The sequence below is a fragment of the Akebia trifoliata genome, chromosome 4 (assembly GCF_017979445.1).
Source record: "Akebia trifoliata isolate Shusen 1 chromosome 4, ASM1797944v1, whole genome shotgun sequence".
Taxonomy (NCBI): domain Eukaryota; kingdom Viridiplantae; phylum Streptophyta; class Magnoliopsida; order Ranunculales; family Lardizabalaceae; genus Akebia; species Akebia trifoliata.
Genome location: NC_141378.1, coordinates 23,549,657 through 23,577,503, shown reverse-complemented (window position 1 = coordinate 23,577,503; position 27,847 = coordinate 23,549,657). Strand labels below are relative to the sequence as shown.

General features: G+C 34.5%; 1 protein-coding gene across 1 annotated transcript in view; it reads right to left on the bottom strand.

Annotated features, from left to right (window-relative positions):
- Window positions 1-6,155: 6,155 nt before the first annotated feature.
- Window positions 6,156-27,847, bottom strand: part of LOC147404541 (ATP-dependent DNA helicase Q-like 4A) — a 34,507-nt gene continuing 12,815 nt past the window's right edge. Inside the window, exons 7-23 of the mRNA XM_086437857.1 lie at window positions 25,395-25,522; window positions 23,155-23,275; window positions 22,914-23,065; window positions 22,713-22,848; window positions 11,735-11,858; window positions 11,592-11,662; window positions 11,375-11,443; window positions 11,110-11,223; window positions 10,865-11,023; window positions 10,678-10,758; window positions 10,428-10,589; window positions 10,240-10,295; window positions 7,864-7,996; window positions 7,614-7,708; window positions 7,437-7,514; window positions 6,725-7,364; window positions 6,156-6,431 (exon numbers count right to left, since the gene is read on the bottom strand). Coding sequence (XP_086293983.1) covers window positions 6,944-7,364; window positions 7,437-7,514; window positions 7,614-7,708; window positions 7,864-7,996; window positions 10,240-10,295; window positions 10,428-10,589; window positions 10,678-10,758; window positions 10,865-11,023; window positions 11,110-11,223; window positions 11,375-11,443; window positions 11,592-11,662; window positions 11,735-11,858; window positions 22,713-22,848; window positions 22,914-23,065; window positions 23,155-23,275; window positions 25,395-25,522 — 2,100 coding nt within the window. The 3' untranslated portion in view covers window positions 6,156-6,431; window positions 6,725-6,943. The remainder of the gene's footprint in view (window positions 6,432-6,724; window positions 7,365-7,436; window positions 7,515-7,613; window positions 7,709-7,863; window positions 7,997-10,239; window positions 10,296-10,427; window positions 10,590-10,677; window positions 10,759-10,864; window positions 11,024-11,109; window positions 11,224-11,374; window positions 11,444-11,591; window positions 11,663-11,734; window positions 11,859-22,712; window positions 22,849-22,913; window positions 23,066-23,154; window positions 23,276-25,394; window positions 25,523-27,847) is intronic.

Genomic DNA, 27,847 nt, shown 5'->3' with positions numbered 1-27,847 from the left:
ATAGATTGGTGCCAACTCATATTTTTCATATTTAGAATCGCAATATGGAAGTTAACTTACTCTGGTCATGTCCAGGGGTTATGCTCTGTCAGACGACTTCTTCTAACTACGCACGTGAGTCACTTTTGGATCATGTACTTTTTTAACTTGTAAGTATTTGTTCAGTTAGTATATGAATTGGTTCTACCCTTGGATTGAGAATCTCATGACACACATTTAAAACCCGAAAGTCAAATATGAGAGTCAAGGCATGATATGTGTATGTTTGGAATTCCGTGTATTTTTGCCACAACAAATTTCTTGAAAATCGATAATTTCTAATGTAATGTAATTGTAGCTAAGAGATCAATACATCCACAAGGTCGAAAGTCATCACAATATAATATCCTCCTAATCTAATATCCATATGATTCTCACTAGTATAAAAGTTTGTATACTTTTTCTTTTATTGAAAATTTAAGAGTTTTTAAATGCATGTTCGCAACTAAAAATTATTAATCAAGATTATTCTTTTTTATTTACTCTATTTTTAAAATCAAGGCATATTCTATTATTTTCTATATTTAAAATTTTAATAAATATTTTAAAAAGTATATAATCAATTTTCAAATGCTTATAATTTTTCTTTTGAAGAACGAAGAAAAAAAAAATCCTTTAGTACACATTTATCATTATTCATTACTTATCATTTTTAACTAATTATAATAGAGGAAATACGAGGTGTTAGGCACAAGCACATGTATCTCATTCCGTTCATGCTTAATATTATACATTCTTGTTGCCCCATTGTCTAATGAATTTTTCGTTCACCCCTTGATGCACCTTCATACCAAAAATCAATTATTTTGATATTTTTAACCATTTATTAATTTCATCAAGAGCACGAAAAATAGCATTCATTACCCATATTTATACTATATGGTGAAAAATGGTTAGAAGTTTTGTACTGGACTAAGTTTTGATATGAATGTCCATTCTCATGTTAATTCCTTCTCTATTGACAAATCCTCTCTTTCATCTCTAACAATTTGGGATAGCTAGCTCCCGATGCGAATTCATAAGAAGGGTCAAGGATGAGGGAGAATCCACTAGGTCCTAACTCAACTCCTTCGAACTCTTTTCTTAGAGAGTCCTTTTGAACTCAATGTCTTATCTTTTAGGTTCTTCATCTCCTTTATTAATCGAATTTTCCTAGTTTGCAAGTTTTGTCAATTGGCTCAACCAAAGTTTTTGTAAAGAAAGAGAATACTTCATAAAGGCCAGGAGGGAATAATTGCCCGTCGTTGTCTTGGTTAACAAGTTTGGAGGGAAGGGTTGTCCATCTGATGGGTCAGTAGCCTCAATTATGAGTTTTGATGAGACAACTAAACATGAAGTCATCTTCTAGTGTTGTGTTGTCTATATCTTTCAAATCCTTTGTTTGTAATCCTAGGTTTACTTTACTTCTTTATAGTGTAGTTCTGTCACTTAACCTAAAAAGGAAGATCGAAAATTCACTAAGAAAAATGTGCAATAAGGTAGTATTTTTTGTAACCCATCTTTACCACCTTTGTCATTGGAGTTTTTTATGTGAATGTCCATCATAATAGTGTTTTACGTTATTGAATTAGGTTCACATATGTGTCTAATATCTCGATTCACGTTGCTTGAGTTTTTCTTTCATCACCTTCAACTTCTCAAATTCTTTGATTATAAATCATATATTATAGTTAAAAAGTAATAAACAATTATAAGCATAATAATATATATATATATATATATATAAAAACACTATACAATTTTGTTCATAGTTGTTTACCCTCCATTGCTTTTCTAAAAATATATATATATATATAATATTTTATTATTATATTAATATATATATATATATTATTTTATTTTAAATAATATTATGTGAGATTAGCCTCTAAGTTTACAACCGTAACATTCTTTGTCGTGTTTCGTTCATTCAAAGATTAGATTGAAAGAACGAATGTGTCTCTCGTTGCTATTTTAATAATTATTTTTTTTAATCTTAATTTATTGAAATAAAAGGCGTCATCAAATTGTCCCTAAATTTTTTTAAAGTGCAGCAGCCAATCAAAGCCGTTGATAACTTTCGCAAAGAAAAGTAGACACGTGTGATTACATCGATGTTTGGGAGATTTCGTGTTTCACCATCAAATCAAATAAAAGATTTAGAAATTATTATTATGTTAAATTAAAAAAGGAAAACCACTCTGTCCAGATTCGTGGTGGTGTCGTTAACTTCAAAGTAACGGCGTAACGTTAGGCAAACGGACACTTCACCTCAAAGTGTGGGCCACGTTACGAGGTGTTGGTGTAGCAGGCCCGTGATTCTCTCCGCAAATTTTTTTTTTTGGATAACACCCTTCTACGTTTTGGTGAATATGTGAGATACACTGTTTTTTTTAAAGTGATGATATGGCCCTTGGACCTTGGTATTATCTACTAGACTAATAAAATGACCTAAATGCCCTCGTCTTCAACTTATAAGTTCCTAAAACTCTTGATTTTTTATTTTCAAAACTACTCATCTTCAAGCTCTAGAGTAATCTAATTTTTTTTATTTATAAAATTCTATTTAACCTATCCCTCAATTCATTTTGAATAACATTGCCTTAATCCTTTATAGAGAACTCTTAAATGACTTGTTTATGTTATAAGATTAAACAAATTTTGAAGTAGATTGAAGATTAGGTTAAAATTTTTATCAAAGAGATTGATTTTTGGAAGAAGAAAATAAGGGCTCTTTTTAAAAGTTGAAGATGAGGGCATTTAAGTCATTTTATTTTATTTTATTTTATTACATAAGAAGAAAGAGGTCAAGGGGCATGTCATCAATTTGCATGAAACCGTAGGGGTAACATACATATTCATCAAAACATGAAGGGTCATATCTAAATGGAGAAGACTTTACCACTTAGGATTAGGTATAGGATGAGGAAGGGCAATCCTATCCGATCCGACCCGACCCGATATAACGTAATGGAGTTGGGATTGCGATACTGGTGGGTCAGATAATTAACTGACACACAGACGTGGAGAGACGGCTGGTGCAGATTACAAGGCTGGAGTGTGTATATAATTAATTAAAGGTTGAGAGGAGGAGTGTAAGAAGCAATGATTAAAGAGGGGAATATTGAATATTGAATATTATTATTATGTTTATGTTTATTAAAATAAAAGGTTGATGAGGTTTAGAGAGAGTCGTTGATAATGATGAGAGACAAGTGGGTATATCTTTTCGTTACAATTTTCCAGCTGTTTGTAAAGATATTATTGGAATCCAAAGCTGTTCACAACCACAACAACCTTTTTTCTTTTCTTTTCTTTTCTTTCCTTTTTATATTTTTATTATTTATTATTTAATATAAATTAAATTAATCCAAGTAGGTAAGTAATAACGGATTATAATGTGGAGGTCCACCAGCGAATTTGAGAAAGAAAGATGTGACCACCACAACACAACCAACCTAAGACTAAGATTACTTATATGGGGGTGTGCGTTAGTTAATGGGTCGGACTGAGACACAGCCCATATTATCCTGGAATGGACTGGCCTAATTTTGAGTCCTTGTTTGTCCAGACTCCAGACCTATCAACATAAAAGGGTTGGGTCTGGATTTAGGGATCAAGGCCTTTGGGTGGACTAGTCCGCCCACCCGACCCGACCCTCAAAAGAGCCCAAATGTAGTCAGCTCAAATTTGGATTTGGGCTCACTGATTTTTATCAAGGCTTGAGTTGGCTCCATTAGTAAATGGGCTGGATTTAAATGTCCTGTTTCAGTTTAAGGCCTTGTTCATTGCCATTTCCTTGCTCTATACAAGCCAAGGATTTTTTTATTTTTTATTTTTTATTTTTTATTTTTTATTTTTTATTTTTTATTGGGGGTGGTGGGGGGGGGGACAATCTATAGGAAAATTCACAAGAGTTTATGGTTCCTGGCTGAAAAAATGGGCATTTAGGTCATTTCTCACTTGTATATGAATAAAGATCCAAGTCAAGGGGCTTACATGAGTCTTGACCTTTGTCTTCTCCACTACACTAATGTAAATGATCACATTATCCTAGTCTTCATCTTGAAACCAAAAACCTTTTGGTTCCTCTTGCCAAGAAAATTTTTACCCTACTTTCAACTTTAAGATTAATCTACTTTAACCTTCAAATGCAAAGAATCAGATATGATTTTAGAAGTAGATAATGTGATTTTTTTTTATTATAGAAAATTATAGATTTTTAAAAGGGATTAAGATGATGTTCAAAACAATAAATTGACAATGAAATTAAGATTAAAAATTAATTTCCATAGAGAATGAAGATGACTGGTATTAGAAAGAAAAATTAAGGATATATTGTTTTTTTTTTGTTAATGTTAAAATGAGGGTATTTAGGTTATTTTGAGAAAATTACTTAATAGACCCTATATAAAGGGTTTTTTCTTCCTAACCAATGCCTACTTTTTGGGCATTAGCTTGATAGTTCATTTAGTAAACTTTTTCTTTCTTAATGGTCCCTAAACCTCATCTCTTGTTATAATATTTTTAAAATACCTATACTACCCTTTTTCACTTACAAATGTAATCATTTCCAACGATTGTTTTTACTGTGAATGACCAATGGAGCATGATATATCCTAATTTTTTCCATTTATTTAAAAAAAAAATGAAGAGAGAAGTTGAGACTAATTTTCATCTAGTATTGAAGACGAAGAGGTTGATCGCTCTGCTTGTCAATGAAAGGAAGGGTGGCTTAAACAACAAACTTAAAACTTGCAAAGTAGGACCTTGCAATATATTAGAGTGCATCAATGATAATGCTTACGGGGTGGAACTTCATCCACATTTAAACATATCTAATGTGTTTAATGAACAACATTTGCTATCTTATTATGTCGCCTAACTCGTGGTCGAATTTTTTTAAGGATGGAAGAATGATGTAGTCAAAGTTAGTTGTTGGAGTTAGTTAATAAGTTAATTATTTGTTATTTCAAATAGTAACAACCTGAAATAGTTGTTTGTGGGAGTGAGTTAATTGTTATGTTTCTATTTCGCCTATAAATATACCATAAAATGTAATTGCAAAATTTTTTTTAGTAGAATACGATAAATTAGATTGAATTGTGCAATTTTTTCTTCTGCAGTACCTCGACGTGACATGAGCGTGAAAGAGGTTCAAGAATTCGTTTTCTTTTTATAAGGGCTAAAATCACTTATTTTGGCTTTTTGACCCCATATTGTAGGGTGGATCTCGAAAGATATGAAAGATCTCCCTCCAAGCCGTACATACGACTTTCATCGAATACGGCTTTCCAGATTCAAGAGAAATTTTTTTCTCTTCCAACTTGGCTTCTCTTGAAGTTTTGACACAAATTAGTATAAATTCCCAGATTGATTGCATCATTTAACTCAACAAAACAAAATTTTAAATTTCAAATATAATTTTAGTGAGACTAAGAATATCAAAATGATTGGATGTTTTTTGGGATGATCTCAATAATGTTGAGAACACATATACAAATAGATTCCCAAAAAAGCTACCTATGCGAGCATCAAAAAACAATAAAATAAAAATAGAGGATGACCAAGAAGTTGGCATATTCTAATTCTTATTTAATTAATTCAGAATTCTCATGGTTACTTCTTATCTGATTAGTTATTGTTATTAGTTGCTTTGAAGTAGACTAGTTATTCTCAGAAAGGAATAAAATTGGATCCTAGCCAACGCAATCCCAACCAAAAATATACCTTTAAAAAAAAAAACCATTGTCCTCTAATCATAAGTGGGGGTGATTTCTAATCATTGGATCAAAGATTTGTCTGATTGGTGATTTCTAGGAATTGGGTTTAAGAATATTTCATCATGGACTTGAAACAAATGATCCTAGACCATAGGGCCAGAAAAAACCCAAAAGAAAGCCACCATACTTTTTTGGAGTTTGGAATCATTTAAATCAATCCCATAATAAACCTACTACTGATGTCTTAAAACAGCTTTTATTTAGAATCTATCATTAAAAGAAGAAAAAAAAAATGGACCTAAGGTGATTTTCATTATAATCACTTCTTAAATAATTTTTAAGGGTGTTTATTTTACCAAATTGGATTAGCTTAATCCTATCTAGAAAAGTCCAAATTGAACACAGGGAGAGTCCTTGGTCAAATGAAATTTACATAAACTAAAAATCTACACTTGAATGTAAATGTAAGTAAAATTGCCAATTTGGAGCAATAGCCAAAGTTCAAGAGATCTATGGAACATTTACCCATTTTATGGGTTTTTATAGAATGATCTACACGACTCATTTTCCGCTTAAACCCCTCCATTACTTAATAAGGTGGTTTACTTCAAAATTCCCAGAGTTCATTGGGAGCCTCTTGCCTTCCTATTGGAGGGATCCCCCATATGTTCAACACTGCATCATTTTTACCTGAAATACCACCAAAAAAAAAGTTTCTCAAACTAACAGAATCAGATTCTGGGAGTGAATGATAACTAGGCAGTGTTTTGAAACCTATATATCTGTCGATTGGGTCCGGTTCACAGATTCAACTGTGGAAAAGAAAATGTGATTTCTATATATTTTATTTCTAATTTTAAGCGTAAAATCCAGGATCAATGCACCAGTATTTAAATCCAAGATAAAAAAAAAAAAAAAACGTAACCAAGCGTAATTAGCAAACAAAAGGGAGAATAGAAAGGATCTATTGACTAATGGTTTACCTTCTGTTAACATCAATGGTATGAGAACTTGATTTCAGCAGAACTCCAAGTATGATTTTCTACACAGAATGCCTGGGTTGCATCTTGGAACTGTACACGAAATTAACTTATCTTCCAAAATTGCAATCATATGCAAAGCCTTATCTTCCAAAAGTGCAATGTAGAAATTACAATGCAAGCCAGCCATGACGAATTATGAGTACCTTCCCATAAAACAAATTACAACTTCGACCATGAGCCTTGTTTTCTTGTTGGCCATGAAGGTAACTCTCTGCCTGACCCTAAACCACTGTGCTCAATCCTTAAATCTAAGCCTTCCACATCCATATCATCTTTGGAGTCATCCCAATCTCGATCAATACTCATAAATTGCTCCTCGGGCTTTACAACCCTAGAATAATTATAGTCAGTATTTTTTCTCAACCCCTCCTTTGTTGCCCCTTTCTTCGACAAGCCAGTATTATTGCTCAAATCATCCACTCCCAAATCTGAATAACAGTTCCCAAAGGAGTTTATCTTTAGTTTGCTTGCCCCAGTATTATTAGTATCACCACTGTTATTCTTGTCTGTTTTATAGTGCTCCTTAAGGGTAGATTCAATAGTTTCCAACACCCGGTCTCCAAACTTCTCCAACTTTTTCCTGAATCAAGTGAGCAGAGTCAAAATATAAAGATTACTACAAGATCATAATTCAAACCAGCCTGAATCTTACATGCCAATGCCGCTAATCTTAAGAAGTTCTTCTCTTGTTCTTGGAATTCTCTTGCTGATCTGCTGCAATGTGTCATTTCTAAAGGGGAAAAAAGAGAGGAACTTGTCAGGACTTGAATTGATCGAGGGGATCAGGAATAAAAAATGTGGAAGATACTAAGAGAAAAGTAGCACACACCGAAATATCTTGAATGCTTTGACTTCCCCACCAAGTTCTTTCATAAGAGCAGTTCGAAGCATTCGTAAAGAAGCAAAAAGTTTGGCTGAGAGATTCTGCAACAAAATACAAGCAATCATTTTAACACTTAATGAGAATAATAAGAAAGATCATCAAGCAGAGGAGTCAGAAATCGGAAGGAAATTAACTAAATTTCCTTCCGAATCTAAATTTCATACTGAGGTTGGGTAGGAGTAACTAAATTTCTTACCAAATCTACTTCATACTGAGGTTGGGTAGGAGTGTAATTTTGTGAGGAGCTGATCTTTCCGGAAAATAGTGGGCCTTTTGCCGGAATCACTTCATATTTGTTCAGCTTAGTCGCGTTTGTGGAGACAGGGAACCTTCAAGATAAATAAAAGGAAAACGTTAACAACACAAGTAAATATTTCATTTCTCTATTTTTTTCTTTCTTTCTCAGAAGCAAGTATATAAGCAAGTTGGTGCAGCAAATGTCCATGGTTTGAGCAAACTTGCTTATAAACCATGTAGTGTAGATAATGGAATGTCGGATGAATTCTACAGTCGCTTGTTTTTATACTCAGCACCAATGGTTGACTTCTTGGTCTGGGTAAGCATTTTTGTAACCAAAAACATTTACTTAACTTTTTTGGTTTTAAAAAGAAAGAAAAATGTAATAATCAAATGACGGATATCTTGTCTACCAAAAATTATATTAGCAAAATGGCGGTTGTGAAGTATAAAAATTTCAGACTGCACATTAATATAAGTCCTCCAATGTTAGCCAGACACTCAGCACCAATACGTCAGTACCCTACATAACTCACTATTAATTTTTTTCCTTTTTCTTTGTGAGTACATATATAAAAAGAAGAGAGAAACAGGGCAAGCACCAATTTGTAAAGAAACCCAAGAACACGAAAACTACGGAAAAGCAACCTCTTTAGCTAAAAATAGAGAAAAATGTATTTATCAAAAAATAGAGACAAATGTATAAAGTTAATAACTCCTTTGGCAATGGAAAATACATAAAGTCATCGGAAGTTACACCATCGAACTCCTTAAGAAAGACAACCCAATGGCATATGAAAGTTTCTTTTAAACCACCACGATGCGATACACTTGTCTTTCAACTATGCGACCATTCCACTCCTTACAAATACCCAACCCCATTAACAGTGGGAACATCTTCCACGTAGTCCTCTTTTTTGAAATCAAAATCCTCCAATATTGACCACATGATCAAGGAGAAAGTTAAAACAAATTGCCACCTGTGATTACCACCTTCACATGAATTTTCTACCCCGAGTATTGGAAGAGAGATCTCTTTACATGCATATGTCTTTTAGCAAATTCCTCTTGGATAGAGAGAAAAAAGATGGGAGAACCTGGGGGAACATAAGTGCCTCTTTCCCAAGAATTTCTTACACATTTTCTCTTGTTGGTGACAAATGACAAAACTAAAATTTGAAAGGGCAGAAAGGACTTCATTGAGGTTGCTTAATTCATTAATGGCAACTCATTAACGGCGTGAATCCAAACATAGAATTGATTCTAGAACATGGGCACATGAATTTGTAGTAATCCGACCTTATTTTTGACAAAAAAATGTATTAACATTAATTCTAGCTTCACTTACTTGTATTTTGTATCTAGATTGAATTCATACCTATTAACTCCATGAGCATTTGTGCTCAAGTCTTTTAAGAATGTTGAATTGCACAATGAACTTGGTCATATAAAATCGCATGTGTAGCTACCTAGCAATCCATGACAAGCATTTAAAAAAGATAAATCATATCAAACTTCAAGTTCTTGGACACTAGATATAATTTTCACCACTTCAATAAAATGGAAATGTGATAGTTAACGTTCAAACGCATCATAAATGTATCTTAGCCCATATAAAAAGACAACTTAGTAATGTGGAAGCTTGAAATTGAAAAAATAGAAGTGCACATAGGCTAAGCTCTAGTTTCTGGACTTAGAATTGCGGATTAGGACCCTGATTAAAGACCTAGGTAAATAACCTCGCTTCTAAGCCTAGGAACATCAACAAAAATTTCATGGTTTAAAGTTTCACATGGTCTCTGGATGTTTCGGCCAAGACATCCAGTGAAAACATTGATCCCAAAACATTGGAGATTTCCTTTTTATGTGGAAAAGGCCCACATTAATAATTATGATCTTACGTATGGAAAATTCCTCAATATCTATCTTGTTCATTCGAAACAAAATATTTTCTTTGTGCGTCGGTAAAAAAATGTGTTTTTATTTTTTTTATTTTGAGGTTTCGGGAATGTTTCAGAATGTCACAGTCAAGACAGCCTCAGGATATCGCCCAGAGATAAGATCCTAAATCTTGGAAATTTCATCTATATGCAGTAGTGGAAATACACGATTATTGGCTTCACCTTTGCATGACAATTCACATACATAGACTGATAATGTGGGATGACATCATAGTCGAAAGCTAACTAAGGATTAAGGTTTATCAGATGTCAATGTTTGGTTCACACTGTAATATACATGCAAAGTAAAAAAAACAAAAAGACATAACTGAAAAGTTTTAACAAGAAACAAGAACATGTAATAAAAATGAAACAGAAAGAGTAAACTATTGTACCTGATAATAACTTTCTGTCTACCAAATTGAAGATTGTCAGTCTTAGATTCATTTACCTATGGAACAAAATTAGGAATAAATAAATAATGATGACATAATAGAAGAGAGGAGCGATTTTTATTGTTTACCTAACAACCTTCAAGACTAAACAAATTGAGTATAAAAATCAAAATAATAACTCCATATACCTTTAACACTGATGATACAGATCCAAAAAAATCACTTCTTTTGACTTCCTCCACAAGAAAATTCTCAATAACAAGATGGCGCATTATTCGCGAAGCTTCGCCCTTCGCTAGATGTTTTCCAGCTCCATGAAAGCTCAAGTTTTCATGTTTGAACTTCTTAACCTAAGTTTAACAATAGCCAATATCAGATTAAATTTATGAAGTAGGGGGGAAGGAAACACGGAGACATTTTCTTATTGTAGGGACATACATTTTGACTGAAGGAACCCCTATAAACTTCAAGGATATGAGATGATGAATACTGCTGACCTGTTGATTTCACTAATTCAACCTAAGCACAATATATTCATGTAAAACAAATAAAAAATCAAAATGAATTAGGGCAAAAATAAGTAATGAAATGCAAAATAAGAAAATATAAGATATTTTTTCCCAACCAATTGTTTTGCTGTGTCAGTGACATCTCTTTCAATATAACTTGAAGTCTTGGAACAATTGTCACAAGTTTTTCTACAGTTTGAAGGATCGAACTTTTCTCCAAAATGAACGAGTTGTAGGAGACGTCGGCAATCAACATCATTTTCACAATAACTGACCTATTAACAAACAAATTGATCACTTCAGCAAGTATTCCATTCGAATCGTGGAGGTAACAAAAAAAGATCAGCTTTCGAGGAAATACCATACGCAAGAGATTCTCAATATTTCTTTCTAGTATTCTATCTGAATTTGACACACAAGATGCAAAAGAACTTTGCTCTATGACTCCTTGGCAAATCATATGCTTGGCACGCATCTTCTCAAACCAAAAAGAAAATGTAAGTAACAACGAAAATACAAAGAAATAACAATAAATATTCATCCCAGCAGGTTAATGATAACCATGTCCAAATGCACTCTATAATTGAATCACAAGGATGATTTTGTAATATTTGCATGTAACGTACATAATCACTGTAACTGTAATACAACACACAAGATGATCGCTGACCATCTCTACCAGCACGGCCACACTCCTATGCAATAACCATATAACTTATTAGAGAAAATTAGAAGTAAAATCATCACCACAAGCATATCTCAACTTTGATGTTTTAGATATCATACCATGGAGACTTGAAAAGAAAACCTATAAAAAAATAATATAGATTTTCAAAAACTTACCTGATGGTAATCTTCAATAGATTTCGGAAGAGAATGATGAATGACAAACCGAACATTAGGTTTATCAATACCTGAAATCTAAAGGTTAATACATGGTACATATCAGCCATCAAGAAAGCAACTAACATGACAATTAATGATACCCATTCCAAAAGCCACAGTAGCACATATTATATTGATCTCATCTTTGCTCCACTGCCTTTGAACAAAAGCTCGGTGATGAGGATCCATGCTAGCATGATAAAATGATGTTTTGTGGCCACATTCCTGAACAAAGAAATATTGCTTACCCTTAAGCCTCATAAATATGAAATTGAAACGGGACAGGTATTAAACAACATTCTTACGAAAAATGCATGATCAAATTAAACCTACAAAATTTGCATCTTCAAGACATTAGTAGAAAAGTGTTAGATATATCGGTATTTTATGTATCATAAGGGCATGTATAATTTAATTTATTTTTTATTTTTATATATACCACGGTTCATAGTGAGAGAGTCAAGTTCAATTCCTCTCTCGCTTTATCTCTCTCAAACCCTAACTCTAATCTTCTACATGGTATCATAGCATTCCTTGCTGTTTTGATTTTGGGGTCTTTCACTTTCTTTTCCTACAATTCGTACAAATCAGATTTTGTGATACAATTTCTTACTCATATTCATTGCTTGTTAAAACCCTTACCTTAGAGGATTGGCGTTGTCGTGATTATTAAAATCCCTAATGTGATCACATATCAAGGGATTTTCTTGTTGGTGGTTCGTGAGTGGTTGTAGTGTAGTCCTACGATTTTGTTTGGAAATCTTATGAAGTCCTATGATTTAGCCAGCGTGTTGCAATCTCATCTGGAGGAGTTCTCCATATTTTTAACGTGTTGCAATGTACCCAGAAAGGGCTCTGGGTGTTTGCAATTTCTTTTGGTGGTGGTGTTCCCCTTCACTTTTGATATCTACGATTTTTCCCAAAAGAGTTTTAGGGGATTGGAAATTATTCCATGGAACAGAAGATAGTTATCGAGATATTGACTGATTTTTCTAAGGTCCAAGTAACTTTCATTTGCTTAAATGGAAGTAATTACATACAGCGGTCAAAGGTTGCGGAGTTCTTTCTGAAGACTAAGTAAGGGTAAGAAATCTCATCTAACCCAAGCAAAGTCTAACTCTTTTGATGAAAAATTCATTGAGGTATGGGAGTAGGAAGATGGTCAGATTGTTACTTGGTTATGGAATAGTATGGAATCACAAATCAGTGCTAACTAGATGTTTCTGGATATTGCGAAGGAGATTTGGGAATGAGTGAGGCACATGTATTCAGGATCCAACAATATAACCCAAATTTATGATATCACTCTACAATATTTCTCCTTACAACAAGATGATAACACTCTGGATCAGACCTTCGCTTCATTGATGCATATGCGTGAAGAAATGAATTAATATTAACCTATTTCCAGTTATATCTTTCAAATGCAAAAGTAAAAAGAGGATATGGATGTTATTTGTCTTCTTTCATCCCTCCGATTAGAGTATGATGCAGTCAAGTTTCAGATTTTAGGAAGTCTTGATCATCTTTCCTTGACAGATGTTTTCTCCAAGCTAAAACGTCATTCTATCAGTAGTCGTAGTCCAAAGGTAGTCGTGGTGGGCGTGGAGGTAGAGGTAGTGATGGTAGAGATTCAGGGAAGGTCATGGAACCCAAAAGTATACTCATTGTGGTAAGGATTGGCACACTATTGACTTTTGTTGGGATCTTCATGGGAGACCAATTGTCCCTCAGGCCTCATTATCTTCAGCTTAGGATGTTCAACTTATTATTTCAGATGATCAGAATATAGAGAAGAAATCCATTGTCTTTTCTCGAGAGGAATATGACAAACTAATCTCCAACTCTTTAGCTAATGCTACTTTAGCCCAGACAAATAAGGTATCCATTTGTTTATTATTATTACGAGCCCTTGGATCATTGATTTTGGTGCATTAGATCATATGATATTCTCACTTATTGTCATCTATTTCTCCAAGGGCAGAACCAAAATTTTATTGTAATCGGGGCAAACTATAGTTAATGGTACAGGTGAAAACCTTGAAGATGAATGGTTTTGTGGACAAATTTAGAGAGTTTTGGTTGGAAGTTGAAGAAGAGGATATTTAGGTCATTTTCAATTAGTCTATGGGAGAAGGCCTAGTCAGGAGGTAATGTCATCTTCAAAAAATTGACAAGGGGGCAAAAATTGGAGGGGGTGAGGACATTGCCCCCACTGTCTCCTTACTATCTCCGCTCATGTCTTTCTCCATCTTTTTGTCAAAATGTTGAATTAGCCGATGGGTCCTTTTTAAAATTTGTTGGGTTAGGAACTTCACAACCCAATCCTAGTCTTTTTTTATCCTCAATATTTTATGTTCCTAAATTTTCATTTAGTCTTCTTTCTGTGAGTCAACTTACAAAGAAATTGGATTGTTCAGTGACATTTCCTTTTTTCAATGTGTGTTTCAAGATCTAAAGATGAAGAAGATGATTGGTGGCGGACGTGAAGTAGATGGTCTGTATCTTCTCGACAGTGCTCTAGTTTCAGCAGTCTTCATTCATCTTCCAGTACCTTTCAGTGCATTGTTGGCTTGGTCATCCTTCTCCTCGTGCTTTGTAGAGTCTAGTTCCTGCTTTAAATAAAGACTTCACACTTTATTGTGAAGTGCGTCAGTTTAGCAAACATCACCAAGTGTCTTTTCTATTTAAAGCGAGTCATAGGGAGTCCAATCCTTTTGGTGCATTATAATGTATGGCGTCTTTCCCCCACTACTTATTTAGGTTTTAAATATTTTGTTATTTTTGTTGATAACTATTCAAAGAGGACTTGGTTATTTTTAAAGATCATTCTAAGTTGTTTAGTATATTTCAGTAGTGTCACATGGAAATTCTAACCAATTTTGTACTTTTTATGCATTTTACGTTCTGATAATGCAAAAGATTTTTTTTTTTTTTGTCATTATACTACTTATTTGTAGTCTCACAATATCATCTATCAATCATCTTGTGTTCATGCCCTTCAACAAAATGAGGAAGATGAACGTAAAAATACCACTACATTTTTTAAGTTACTTGTGCCTTAATGTTTCAGATAAAGGTTCTCAAATATTATTGGAGTGAGGTTGTGATTATTGCTTATCATCTCATTAACCGTATGCCTACTGTTGTCCTTGATGGTACTTTTCTACATCAAATCTTATTCTTGATCGTCCTTTTTTCATCTTCCCCCTTGTATTTTTGGATGTGTTTTGTTCATCACTTGGGTCCTGGTCATGACAAGTTAAATCCCAAGACTTTGAAATGCATGTTTTTTGGGTACTCTCGTACCCAAAAGGGTTACCAGTGTTATAGTCCCACATTACACAAACACTTAATTTGTGTTGATGTTACTTTTTTAGAACCTACAACATACTTTTCTACTGGGTCGTTTGTTGATGCTACATTTGAGAGTGTTCCTTTACCTGTTCCTATTTCTAAACCCAAAGTTTCGAGTTTATCACAGGAGGACCACTACTACACTGCCAACACCAACTTCTTTGCCATCTGAAGATCCACCTCCAGTATTGGTACCTCTTTTCGCTCAAGTAATAGATGTTGCTTCATCTTCTAGTGAGTTACCTATCGCTCCTCACAAAGATACTCGTTCTTGTGTTACTAGACATCTTATCTCTAATTTTGTTTCTCATGCTTCGTTGTATTCTTTTATCTACATTGTTTCTTTTGTTTTTATTTCTAAGAATCTCCAAGATGCCTTATCTCACCCAGAATGGATGACAATTATATTTAATGAGATGGATGCTTTACATCATAATGTTACGTAGATTAATACAAAAAGATGGAAAGAATGAAGAAATTTTCTAAGCCGGAGGATCAACCCTTTTAAAATTTGTTGAATTTGGTCAAACTCTAGGGAACCTAGTCGCAATGGTATATAATTTGAAATGGAAAATTAGAACTTTTAGGACAATTGCACTAGCTAGGCTCCTAACAACTTGAGGGTAGAAAAGTAAATGACCTTGAGCTTCTAGAGACTTCTTGTGGGTGGGCAAAAGGGTCAAGGTCCTTTGATTCTAGTCAATTTGCAAGGAATTTAATAGACAAAGCCTTGAATTAAAGATAATCATAATGGACTGAAAGGTCAATTTCTCTAATTGAGTCTCAACAAATTGGGGACAAAAAGGTAATTGGCTCATTGTGGGGACCAAAGGTGACCAAGAGTCAAGATTAGAGGAACTAGACAATTACTAGAAAACCAAGGTTGCCCAATTAATGAAGGCTTAATGCATGGGCAAGGTGGGAAAATGGTAGGATTTTCTTGAGGAATAAGTAATTAAGGGAGGGGTTTAAAAAGTAATTTCCCTAAGCAATCTAGAGCACTCAAGTGCACTTATCCCCAACAAAACTGCCTAACCGAATGGGCCTTTTGTGAGTGAAGTTCTGTGCAAAATTACATAAGTTGATGACTCACCCAAGGTCCTATGTAAAAAGTGTTAGGGTCATGGTTGACCCATGGCCCTAAGGAAAATTAACCTAGGCCACGGGTAACCCATGACCTAGCTTAGTTCTAGGCTTTAAAAGGTCTTTTTGAAGAGTTGGGTCCCCTAGATGAGCCACGCTAGGACTTTTGATCGAATTTAGGTTGAACTATCGTGCTTGCAGGTTTCAAGAAACTCAAAAATATATTGTCAGAATTACGTCGAACGCGCCACTCCCAGGCAAATTTTCATATTGTTCTTGACCGTATTATACAGGAAAGCGAAGAGCACAGACAATGTGACAAATGATATGATCTCATACAACAAAACTTATGCTGCAAGTGCAATTGACGTGGACATTATAAATCAAAGTGCTCAAATTGGGAGAATGGAGCAAATGTGATCAAAGTCCATGCGTCTAAACTCGACGAGTAATGAAGAAATCGAGGAAGAAATCAATGAGCTTGGTTTAAGCGAAAGTGAGGTTGACGAGTATGAGGCATCATTATTGGCTATTGAAGAAGAATCTAAACAACTGGCACAAGAAATTGTGGAGCCACTACATCCTTTGCTTTTAACACTGATTTTATCCATTGAAAAAGAAAAAGGCAAATAATGTTTTGGGTAAATCAATGAGTTACATTACACATGGAACATTTCAGAGAGTCGGCTTCAGTTTTTACCCGAAAATAAAAGTCCAACAATTATTTATTTGGTTTGATGATATCTATTGGAGCATGGACGGTGCATTGGTTGAGAAGCAAGTCAGGAACAGATTACATGTGGATCATAGGAACTTGATTTGCTGTGGAATTACCACAATTTTATTTTTCTAGTGGCGAAATCTTCCTAGTGGATGAGAATTGATGGGGACATCAAAGCTTGAAAAGGAAAATTTTATTTTATTTACCTTTCTATTTTAGGACTTTATTTTTATGTTTTTTGGGCTTATTTTCATATTTATTGGCATGTGGCCTTAATATAATATTTAGGGATAATTTGATAACTTTATAATGCATTTTATTTAAGTTTATAAGGATTGGAAAATTAAAAGAGAAAATTATGAAAATTAGGTTATTTATTTGGTATTTTAGTTTGATTAGGATTTTTAGATTTACTTTCCTTATATTTAGAATTTTTTTTAACAAAGAATTTGATTAATAAAGAAAGAGTTTCTTTCATGGAATTTCTTGAAGTGAGTTCACCATTCTTGGAGTGATTCCAAGGTTATATCCTTTTATCCCATATATTTTTCTTTTAATTTAATTTAATTTTCTTGATTTTCTAGAATTCAATAACTTTGAATTCTTGAATTTTGATTCTTCAATAGTTTTTAATTTATGAATTCTTGAAACCATTTCCCACAACCTTTAATCCTTACCCTAAAAACCAAATTTCCCTAACCCCCTTATTTCTCATCTTCTTCCCTCACTATCTTGCATCAAAATGTATATCGAACAACCACATAAGTTGTTGCTCAGGGGGAGACTGGGAAAGTGTGTAAACTTCGAAAAGTACTCTATGAGTTGAAGCAATCTCCACGAACATGGTTTGGTAAGTTCAGTGATGCAGTTCTTGCATTTGGAATGATGCAATGTTAGACAGATCATTCAATTTTTCATTAGAAAACTAAAAAGGGATATATGTTGCTGCTAGTCTATGTTGATAATATTATATTAACTGGTAGTGATGTTGATGAGATACAGAGGTTGAAGTCTTATTTTCAACAACAATTTTATATCAAGGGCTGGGGAAAATTGAGGTATTTCCTTGGTATTGAGGTAGCTCATTCAAGTCGTAGTATTAGTCTCTCTTAGAGGAAGTATGTGCTAGATTTATTATAAGAGACAGGGTTACTTGGATCCAAACTAGTAAGTGGCCTCATGAATCAATAATTGAAACTTACTGCTAAGCAGGGAGATGTGTTTGATGATCCCAGCATATACAGAAGGTTAGTTGGAAAGTTGAATTATCTCACCATCACAAAACCAGACATCTCACAAGTTGTTAGCACTGTGAGTTAGTTTATGCAAGCAACTAGGATGTCACACTGGGTAGTTATTCAACATATTATGAGGTACCTGAAAGGATTTCTAGGACGTGATTTGTTGTACAAACCTAATGATCATACTAGAATTGAGGGATATACAAATACAGATTGGGTTGGTTCTCCCTCATACAAGAGGTCTACCACAGGTTATTGTATCCCCATAGGAGGTAATCTTGTTTCATGGAAAAACAAGAAGCAAACAGTGTTGGTCAGGTTAAGTGTAGAAGTTGAATATAAAACCATGTCTCATATTCCTTGTGAATTTATTTGGTTGAGACATTTTCTCCAGGAGATTGATTTCACAGTAAAAACACCTATGAGTCTTTTATGTGATAACTAAGCAGCCATGCATATAGTTTCCAATCCGATTTTTCACGAGCGGATGAAGTATATCGAGGTGGACTATCATTTTGTTCGTGAGAAGCTTGAGTGGTGAAATTGCCACAATCTGAAGATCAACTTGTTGATTTGTTTACTAAGTCGCTCGGAAGTAATAGGGTTACTTTTCTTTGTAACAAGCTGAGATTATATGATGTGAATTCTCTAGCTTAAGGGAGAGTGTTAGATGTATTTTATGTGTCATAAGGGCATATGTATAATTTCATTTGTTTTCTAGTTTTATACTTACCATGGTTCATAGTGAGAGAGTCAAGTTCAATTCCTCTCTCTCTCTCTCTCTCTCTCTATCTCTTAAACCCTAAGTGTAATCTTCTGCAAAAAGAAGTAAAAAAGTGACAAAATCATACGTCAAAGTGGATGTTCTTCAAGAGATGAATGAACTAAAATACCATTATTGAATAGTAAAACAACTAAATTACAACAATGTACAATAAAGAATGACAAGTAAAAAAATTCCATAACATCCCAAATCACTAAATCCCTTTCAAATGAGCACCGTTTGTCAACCAAATTCATATAGGAAAGTCAGGGCTTTTACAGATATATGATAAAGTCTGGATTAGGTTTAAGAAAGGGATTTGGTTCCTTGACACCATACCTTGATGAGCTTCACCATTCACAAATGAAAATATTTATAGAAATTTTAATTAATTATATCCACAAGTGTTGAGTGACTGCCATGGCCATTCAGATATTTATGTTTGCCATGTGTTTGGGCAAGTTTCGTGGTCAATGATTACAGTTAGGCAAGAGTTGTGCATAGAAAAGATCAGGCTTAAATCCAGTCCCTATTGAGGTCACTTGGACCACAACTCCAAAAGACCAGGCTCAACAATGCCTTTCTATGATCAAGTCAATACAATGGTTTTCAGACACATTATCCATATGCCATCTGGATTTTGTTGAAGCCCAAGATTCAACCCACTTTCAGTCCATTTAGAGCCTCATTACAAAAGTTCGATATGCCCATCTTCTTTTGTTTATTTATAGGCTTACAATGGTAAATTTTGACATATTTCCAAGAAACACACTGAAATATTTCCACTTCCACGAAGCTTCACACAGTTTAACCAATGAATTCTTTTTGTATATATTTCGCTGAAAATGACTATTCATTTCCTTAAATGTTTCCCAAAGCAGTAAACTTTAACTGAAATAAACAAATGTTAGGTATTAAAATGCAAGACTCTGGTGGAAATATTTTGATAAGCAGTAAAATTCGACCGAAATATTGCTTTGAATAAGCAAGCACATATAACCATCTATGTTTTAATTAGTAAGATATATTAGTAATTCAATTATACATATTTAAAACTAAAAATTATCAGAGGTGTTGTACTTGGTAGCTTTTTCATTTAAGCAATTGTTTTACGTATCTTGTGTATCCCATTTCCATCTAGAATGCAGTTGTTTTAAGTGGTCAGGCACTTAAATACATGCACCAACATGTAACGGCACACTACTGATTTTCATTTTCATATTCCATACTTTTGTTTATAGTAGTTTGATAACTTATGAGTGTGTTTTCATATATGTTTTATTATTTCCTACAAATTCAATTAAACTTTCATCAAAATTTCCATCATTTCCATGAAAATTGTATTAATTTCCCTACTGGTCGAAGTGTTTCTATTTCCAAGCTGAACGAAATAGACACCGAAACCAAAATTTACTACCTTGTTTATGGGTAAACATAATTAAACTAAGACTAGCACAATATACAGTAGACATAAAAGTAGGCGAGGGCTACCCAGGTAAACTTTCAATTAAACTTTCATCAAAATTTCCATCATTTCCATGAAAATTGTATTAATTTCCCTACTGGTCGAAGTGTTTCTATTTCCAAGCTGAACGAAATAGACACCGAAACCAAAATTTACTACCTTGTTTATGGGTAAACATAATTAAACTAAGACTAGCACAATATACAGTAGACATAAAAGTAGGCGAGGGCTACCCAGGTAAACACGATTAAAAAGAAAAAGAGACTAAGACAAGAAACATGACCTTTCCATGTTGTCAAACTAGTGACATGCCCCTTGATCTCAGTCTTCTCTTATGAACTAATGTAAAATGACCTAAATTCTTTGATTTTTCTTCCCAAAACCATCAATCTTCAACCACTTAGATATGAGGATGATTATGAATGAGGGCATTAAGGTCATTTTTCATTTGTCTGCAAGAAAAGACTGAGATCAAGGGAGCATACTATCAGTATGAAAACATAAGGAGGTATCTCAAATATTCAGACAAATGTAGAGAATCACGTCATCAGTTTGAAACCATAAGGGTCACATATCATATAAAGGGGAATGGGGGTCGGCTGGCTGCTTCAAGGTCGGGCTCAAACCTTCCTAGTATAGATTTACAATTGCTAGTGTACAACCACTTCCACTTGTAAATAACTCTTGGACAGAATCATCCTAAAAGCTTTCCATCTGAACAAGCCTTAACATTCGTAGGAATCTTTATCTTCTCTTGAATAGATAGGGAAACCAACCCCTCCTTCCTTGACAACAGAACAATCTTCTCTAGCAAGCTATCCCAAGTTTTAGGCCAACTAGAAAATTGTTTTTATTCGAAACAATGGGTAACATGCCCGACTAATAACAAGAGAGAAGGGGATTTGGAGAGAAAAACATTTAAGTGCTTTTAAAGTCTTGGCTTTGATAATTATCTTTTGAAATGAGAATAAAAAATAACACGAATTGTATTGATAGGCAATTGGAATAATAAAATATGGTTGCAAATAGATCATGCTTTTTCATGACAACAAATGCAAAAATTGAAAATGACTCACAATTGAATAGGCCTCACACAAAAACAACAGAGAATTTCTTAATTAGTTGTGATCTCTAGTCAAATTTTTTTTGATAAGTTAAATTTTATTGATAAGAGGACAAGAAGTCCTCAAAAGAAAACAACACGACTACTCTCCAATTACAATAGCCCATCTATAGAGAAAATCTTCAAAAAAGAAGCCTATGAACTACTTACACCAAAAGAAAAGCAAACCAAAAATACTAAGAATAAGCTCTTGCAAGGTGTTCTCTTGCCCATCAAATGTGCACATATTCATCTCTTTCCTCAGACCCCAACAAATTGCAAAGGGAGTTAAATTCCAAAGAATCTTCAACCTGAAAGAAAAGGAAGGGGACGTCCAACCAAAAAGGAGAGAAACAATAGAACAACGAAACACCAAGACACCTTGAACAAAGAAAGAAAGAAAGACCAAATAACCACAGCCACCTCGCAATGAATACGGATACGATCCACTGACTCACCACTAGCTTTGCATAAACAACAATAATCAACCAAGATAAGACCCTTACGCTTAAGAAGATCTACCATTGGAAGTTTGTTCAAAGCCACCAACCACATGAGGGACACTTTAGAGGGAACCTTACAAGATCAAATGAAGGAAGAAGGAAAACACGCCACTAGGTCGCCTTTGAGCAACGAATGAAAATATTTAACAGAAAAACAACTATCTGCTCTATCTTTCCAAATTCGACGATCCACCTTGTCCATCAAAAGACTTGTTGAAGCTCGTAGATCAATCATAGAGATTGCATCCTCGATCTCCCAATCATTCAATCTTCTTTTGAGACCAAGTTCCAAGATTTACCTCTTTCATTAGGGATCAAGAAGGCAGAGACAGACATTCTTATCCTCATAGATAGCACGTATAAACCAGGGAACATAAACTGTAAAGGGGTATCACTATACCACTTGTCTTCTCAAAAACAAACACAATCACCCCTACCCACATCAAACCGAATATACTTTGCCATAGAAGCTCCCAAACTAGAAACACCCCTCCACACACCACACTCAAACGTAAGTTTGCTCGGTTTACAATCCCAACCAAAAGGATCCTCCCCAAACTTAGCGGCCACCAATATATTCTATTTAATTTGATTTACCCGGATATACTATAACAATATAAAATTTGTATTGATGGGTACTAATGGAAATAAAAAATTATGGTTGCAAAATTTTTTAATATAAGTTTTACTTTTTCATGACAAAAACAAAAGAGAAAAATATGATTACATTCACAATAAAATCGGCATCACAAACACAACAGGGAATTTCTAACTTAGTTGTAATCCTTATTTCATCACATCTTTTGATTAATATATAACAAAGAGCCATAAGAAATAGACAAACCTGTAACTTTTCGGCTACTTTCTCACAGTCCATTCTTGAAAGACAATAAACAATGCCACATTCGTTGAAATGATTTTCCTTTATGAATTCATCAATCTCATCCAAACAATTTTTTTTCTTGGGGCTCACAGAGTACCTGCAATCTTTACAATTAAATTCTTTCAAAGTTAATGATAGTAAAGCATCAAACTCCATACGTACCACAAGTTTGACCGATTGAAACTTTGTCGAAAAACAATGCAATTCTCAAGTCCAAGAGCTTGCACAACGTCTTCCTTCACAGTAGCTGTTGCAGTGGCAGTTAAAGCCAGTACTGGGGTATTGGGGAATTTTCGTTTCAGAATACCAAGACCCTGGAAAGAATCAGTACAAGGTTGGACCATAAGACACAGCAAAAAATTTCTTTAAAGCATAAAAACTAACAGGTTTAGAAAGCTAAAACCTGATAATCCGGTCTAAAATCATGTCCCCATTGGCTTACACAATGAGCTTCGTCAATAACAATCCTAGAAAGTGATTCACGAGCATGCAAACTTTCCAAGTGTCTCAAAAGAACGTCACTTCTGTGCTCAATACGAATATGTTATATCAACATGGAGACATAAATCTCTAAGGTGTTCATCCTCAAATAAAATATGAAGGTAAAAGAAAATAGGTTTTCCATGATCTAATTACATTGTCTTATCTTCCTAGAACATGATTGTACAATTGATTTGGTAGTCTTGCCCAAGAGAATATACTAATCATTTTTCACTTCATATATTCTCCTAGTTTCAAGATAAATTATAACGGAATCTAATCTCTTCATTCTATATCCAAATGACAAATGCCTCAATTCTAAAACAACCTATAACCTTGCCGTATATAATATAATAAGAAAATTACTAAAAGAGGGTTGTTTTTCAATTAATTATTAAAACAATTACTAAAAATGATTTAATACACTGAGTTGTCCAGCGTTTGAGGCTCCTTCACATATTTGAGTATTAAAATGAGTAAGACTCACCTTACTAATTTAGTAAGATTTGAAATCTAACTAAGGGTCATTGAGTTCACCTTGCAGCATCCAAAAACATGATCCAATGCCACAGGATGTAGAGGAAACTTTAAAATAAAATTAAAAAAGATTATTTTTTTCTGTTAAATTTTAATTTTAAATTTAGGAGTTCAGTAGCCGTCCATGTTTCAAACCTTGGATCAAGCACAAAAGAATTATTTTTTTGGATTTGAGCTTTTTTCCATGAAATCTAGAGGGCTGTGGTGTTGGATTGCCAATTTGGTAATCCATTTGAGTTCAACAACCCTTAGTAAGAGTGAGGGAAGTGTTTTTCACCATATCCTCTTGCATGTTGAAGGGCCAAACTCAAAACCTAAAACGTTGGACTGTCCAGCGTTCTCAGAATATGTATAAATTGGTTTTTGTAATTTTTAAAAAATTATTATTTTTTTTATAATTAATTAAGAAATTAACCGTCTTTTAATTATTTTCCCTAATATAATAAGATTGCCCATTAGAGAAGATTTGGAGGCAGGAATGTAGTATTGAATCTTAAGAAACCACCGGAGTGGCAACTTGGTTTAGAAAATGCATACAACTAAACCATTAACCAACCTCAACAAAAAAAAATTACCTTATTGTTGTACAATCTAAATAAAGCTCCTTTGTAGTGACTTGGACTATGAAAGGAAATAATTATGGGAAACTGGTTCTGCAAATTTAAGGAATGAGTTGGTATTGGTTTTAACCCCTTTAAGGAGATGAATAAGGCTATTTATGTGTAGAGTTTAGGAGAGGAAAACTATGGCCTATGCTGAAAGGTGAATGGAAGTAAATGTGGGAGTAGACACTACAGACAATCTGGTACTAATGTTGAGGTCAGCTCCTACGATGTGAGGGTTTGGAAGACATCTCAAAGGTTCATACGGGTCTAGAAAGAGATTTACTTAAGGGAAGGTGTTGAAATAGAGTGACAATTTGGAAGGATTTACAATGAAGAAAATCCCCTTTGTGAACTTTCCAATTTTCTATCAAGAAGCAAAGTGGAAATGATCTCTAGTTGAAAACTGCTTTGAGAGGGTCACTTTCTCTTTTTTAGCAATGAAATGGAAGCTTCGTCATCTTGATTAACTAATAATTACAAGTGTGATTTTCCCTACCAAATTCTTTGGCAATATGTATATACTCAATCCATTTTCTCATTTCTGAAAAAAGTCATACTAAATGGGTTATGCAAGCACTTACTAGTATATATATATATATACACACATGGGCCAGGCTTGCCAGCCAACGATATAGCCAATGTGTTTTGTCCTATATGGGTTAGAAGTTCCGGAATGGGCTGATTTTTGGTAGAGGATCATCTCTATGGTGAGGAGATCATCCTCACCAAAAATCAGCCCATTCTGAAACTTCTAACCCCAGATTACAAGTTGAAGAATCGTGGAAAGTCCATTTTTTGTAAACCACTTTTGATGGGGTTAGAAGTTTCAGAATGGGCTGATTTTTGGTGAGGATGATCTCCTCATCATAGAGATGATTCTTGTCACAAATCAGCCCATTCCGAAACTTCAAACCCATATTTTCAAAACACGTTGGCTATATAGTTGGCTGGCGATCCTGACCCTATATGTATACAAGTCTTTGTGTGCATTGAATTTCTAGATTCCAGTAGAAAAACTTACTGAGCAACTTTTTCTGGTGTGACATACAACAACTTGTATTTACAGTTATCTGAACTCAGTTCTCTAAGAATCTCTAGCCGTTTATTCCACTCCATCTTGGAGCTCAAGTAAGCAGCAGGAACGTTTGCCTACACAGTATAATTCAAAGGCCAAAATGTAAATTATTAATTGAAAACTAGATAAGATGACCACAAGGAGAAAAAAGGCATTAATTAACTAGATTTACTAAGGCCCTGCTTGGTACAGCTGCAAAAAAAAAAAAAAGCCATAAATCAGTGTACAAGTAGTGCTTGTTTAACCCTCCACAAATTTTTGTTTGCACATGGTTGCCCTCCTGCAACCATAAAACACCATAAGTTTTTTCCCTTGGGACCTTTTCCCTAAAGAATTCACGCAAAACTTTCTCAAACTAAATATCCCTGCAAACCTTTGTGAATTCTGCCCACAGAAAGTGTCTAGGTTAGAAAGATCATATGGAGGAAGAGAAGATCTAGAAAGAAATTAAAGGAATGGGTGGCGATAAGGCCTCAGAGCTTGATGTTTTCACTATGGCTTTCTTTGAAGTTAGCTGTGAAAATTTTTTATTAATGATCTAAGAGTACTATGAGGGAGCTCACCCTGATAACTGCTCAAAAATAGTATATACATCACTCTAATCACAAAGAAGCTTGGTCTGGAAGATATTTTGGAAATGAGGCAGATCAACCGTATGGACACATTGTACAACATCATTGCTAAAATGCTTGCCTTAAGAATAAAAGTAATCCTTCCATCTATCATTGGCCTAGAACAAGGAGCGATTTTCATAGGAAGAAAATTTCTGAATTGAGGTAAATGGAATTATTGACTCGAGAATTTGGCCAAGAAGCCCAGGGATACTCCGAAGATTGATCTGGTAAAACCTTATAACCATGTCAATTGGGAGATTTCAGATTATATTTTGGGATGAATGAGTTTTGCAAGCATATGGGAAGGTTGGATATCAAAACTTGTATTGTCAATATTCGTTTCTATTATGGTAAACGGAAGCCCGGCTAGTAAGTTCAAAGTCTCCAGAGGTTTGAGATAAGGCAACCCCCTAATATCCTTTCTTGTTGGATATTGTGCTGAAGCTGTGGAGAAGCTTGTCATCAAAGTAGTTGAGTGTTGTAATATTAAAGGTCTAAATGTGAAAGACGACACATCGAATTCCCATATGAAATGTGCGAAAGACACTCTTTTATTCCTTGAAGCATGGAAAAGCTAGATTCATTTCCTTAAGAGGTATACTGCATTGTTTCAATGTTGTCTTTGGGCTAGCAATAAATCTCTTAAAGAGAAAGGCATTTGGGGTCGATGAAGTAGATAATCTAGCCTCAATTGTCTGCGCACTGGATTGTGAAGTGGATAGTTTCCCATATCCTATTTAGATCTCCTTCTCAGGGCTAATTATAGATCGAAGACCCTTCAGGTCTCAATCCTAGTTTCCCATATCCAGATTCTTGTCCAAAGGTGGAAAGATGGTCCTAATCAAGAGCTCCCTCTCTAGTATCTCGTTAATTTATGTCTTTCTTTACCATGCCCAGTCAATTTCCATTCAAATCAACAAAATGGTAAGGACCTTCTAGTGGGATGACAAGGATGGGTATTTTAAGTCTCACCTAGTTGATTGGAATATGTCTTGTTCCCTGAAGAATAAGGGCAATCTAGGCTTTTATAAGCTGATGTACATAAATTAGGCCCTGTTATGTCGGGTTTGGTGATATAAAATCACCACATTCTTTTGTTTCTTAAGGTGATGGGCTTTTCCACTTATGTAGGGGTATTTTGCGTATGGTCCTTTCATCAGCTTATGAGAAACAAAAGGGGTCCCTAGATGGTAGTTATGGTCCATAAAAGAGGGTTTTTCTCTTTTATTAGAAGGTGTGAGAAAGCATTGAATCTCTATGTGGGTATTCTTCTTCTCTTGTAAAACCTAGACGCTCAAGGTTCTTGGGGACAATCTTCACATTGTAGTCACGGGCTTGTGACAACGGGAATGGGATCGATTTCTTATTTGGGTTCTTACTAGAGTTGGGTGTATAGATTTGGTGGGTTTCACAGGAGAGTTGGAGGTAAGTATAAACCTCCATACTTGGAATTTCTTCCTTGAGTCTTGGATTTCTACTTGCCGGCTTGCTCGTGGATGTAACCCCATTGTGGGTGAATCACGTATATCTTGTGTTGTGGTTGTGTTATTTTCTCTACTTTCTTTATAATTACTTGTGTTTGCTTTGCAACACATTCTTGGGATTTGGTTGTTGGAATTGATTACTTTGGTGTTAGAAGGGATTAATTTCAATAACTTGGGATCTAGTAATGATGGCAAAGAACCCACCAGTCTTTGGAGGAGAATATTTCAGGAAAAATATGGGAGGGTGGGCGACTTGAGCCTAGGATTTCTTTTGGTTGATGTATGACATACCCGGGATTCA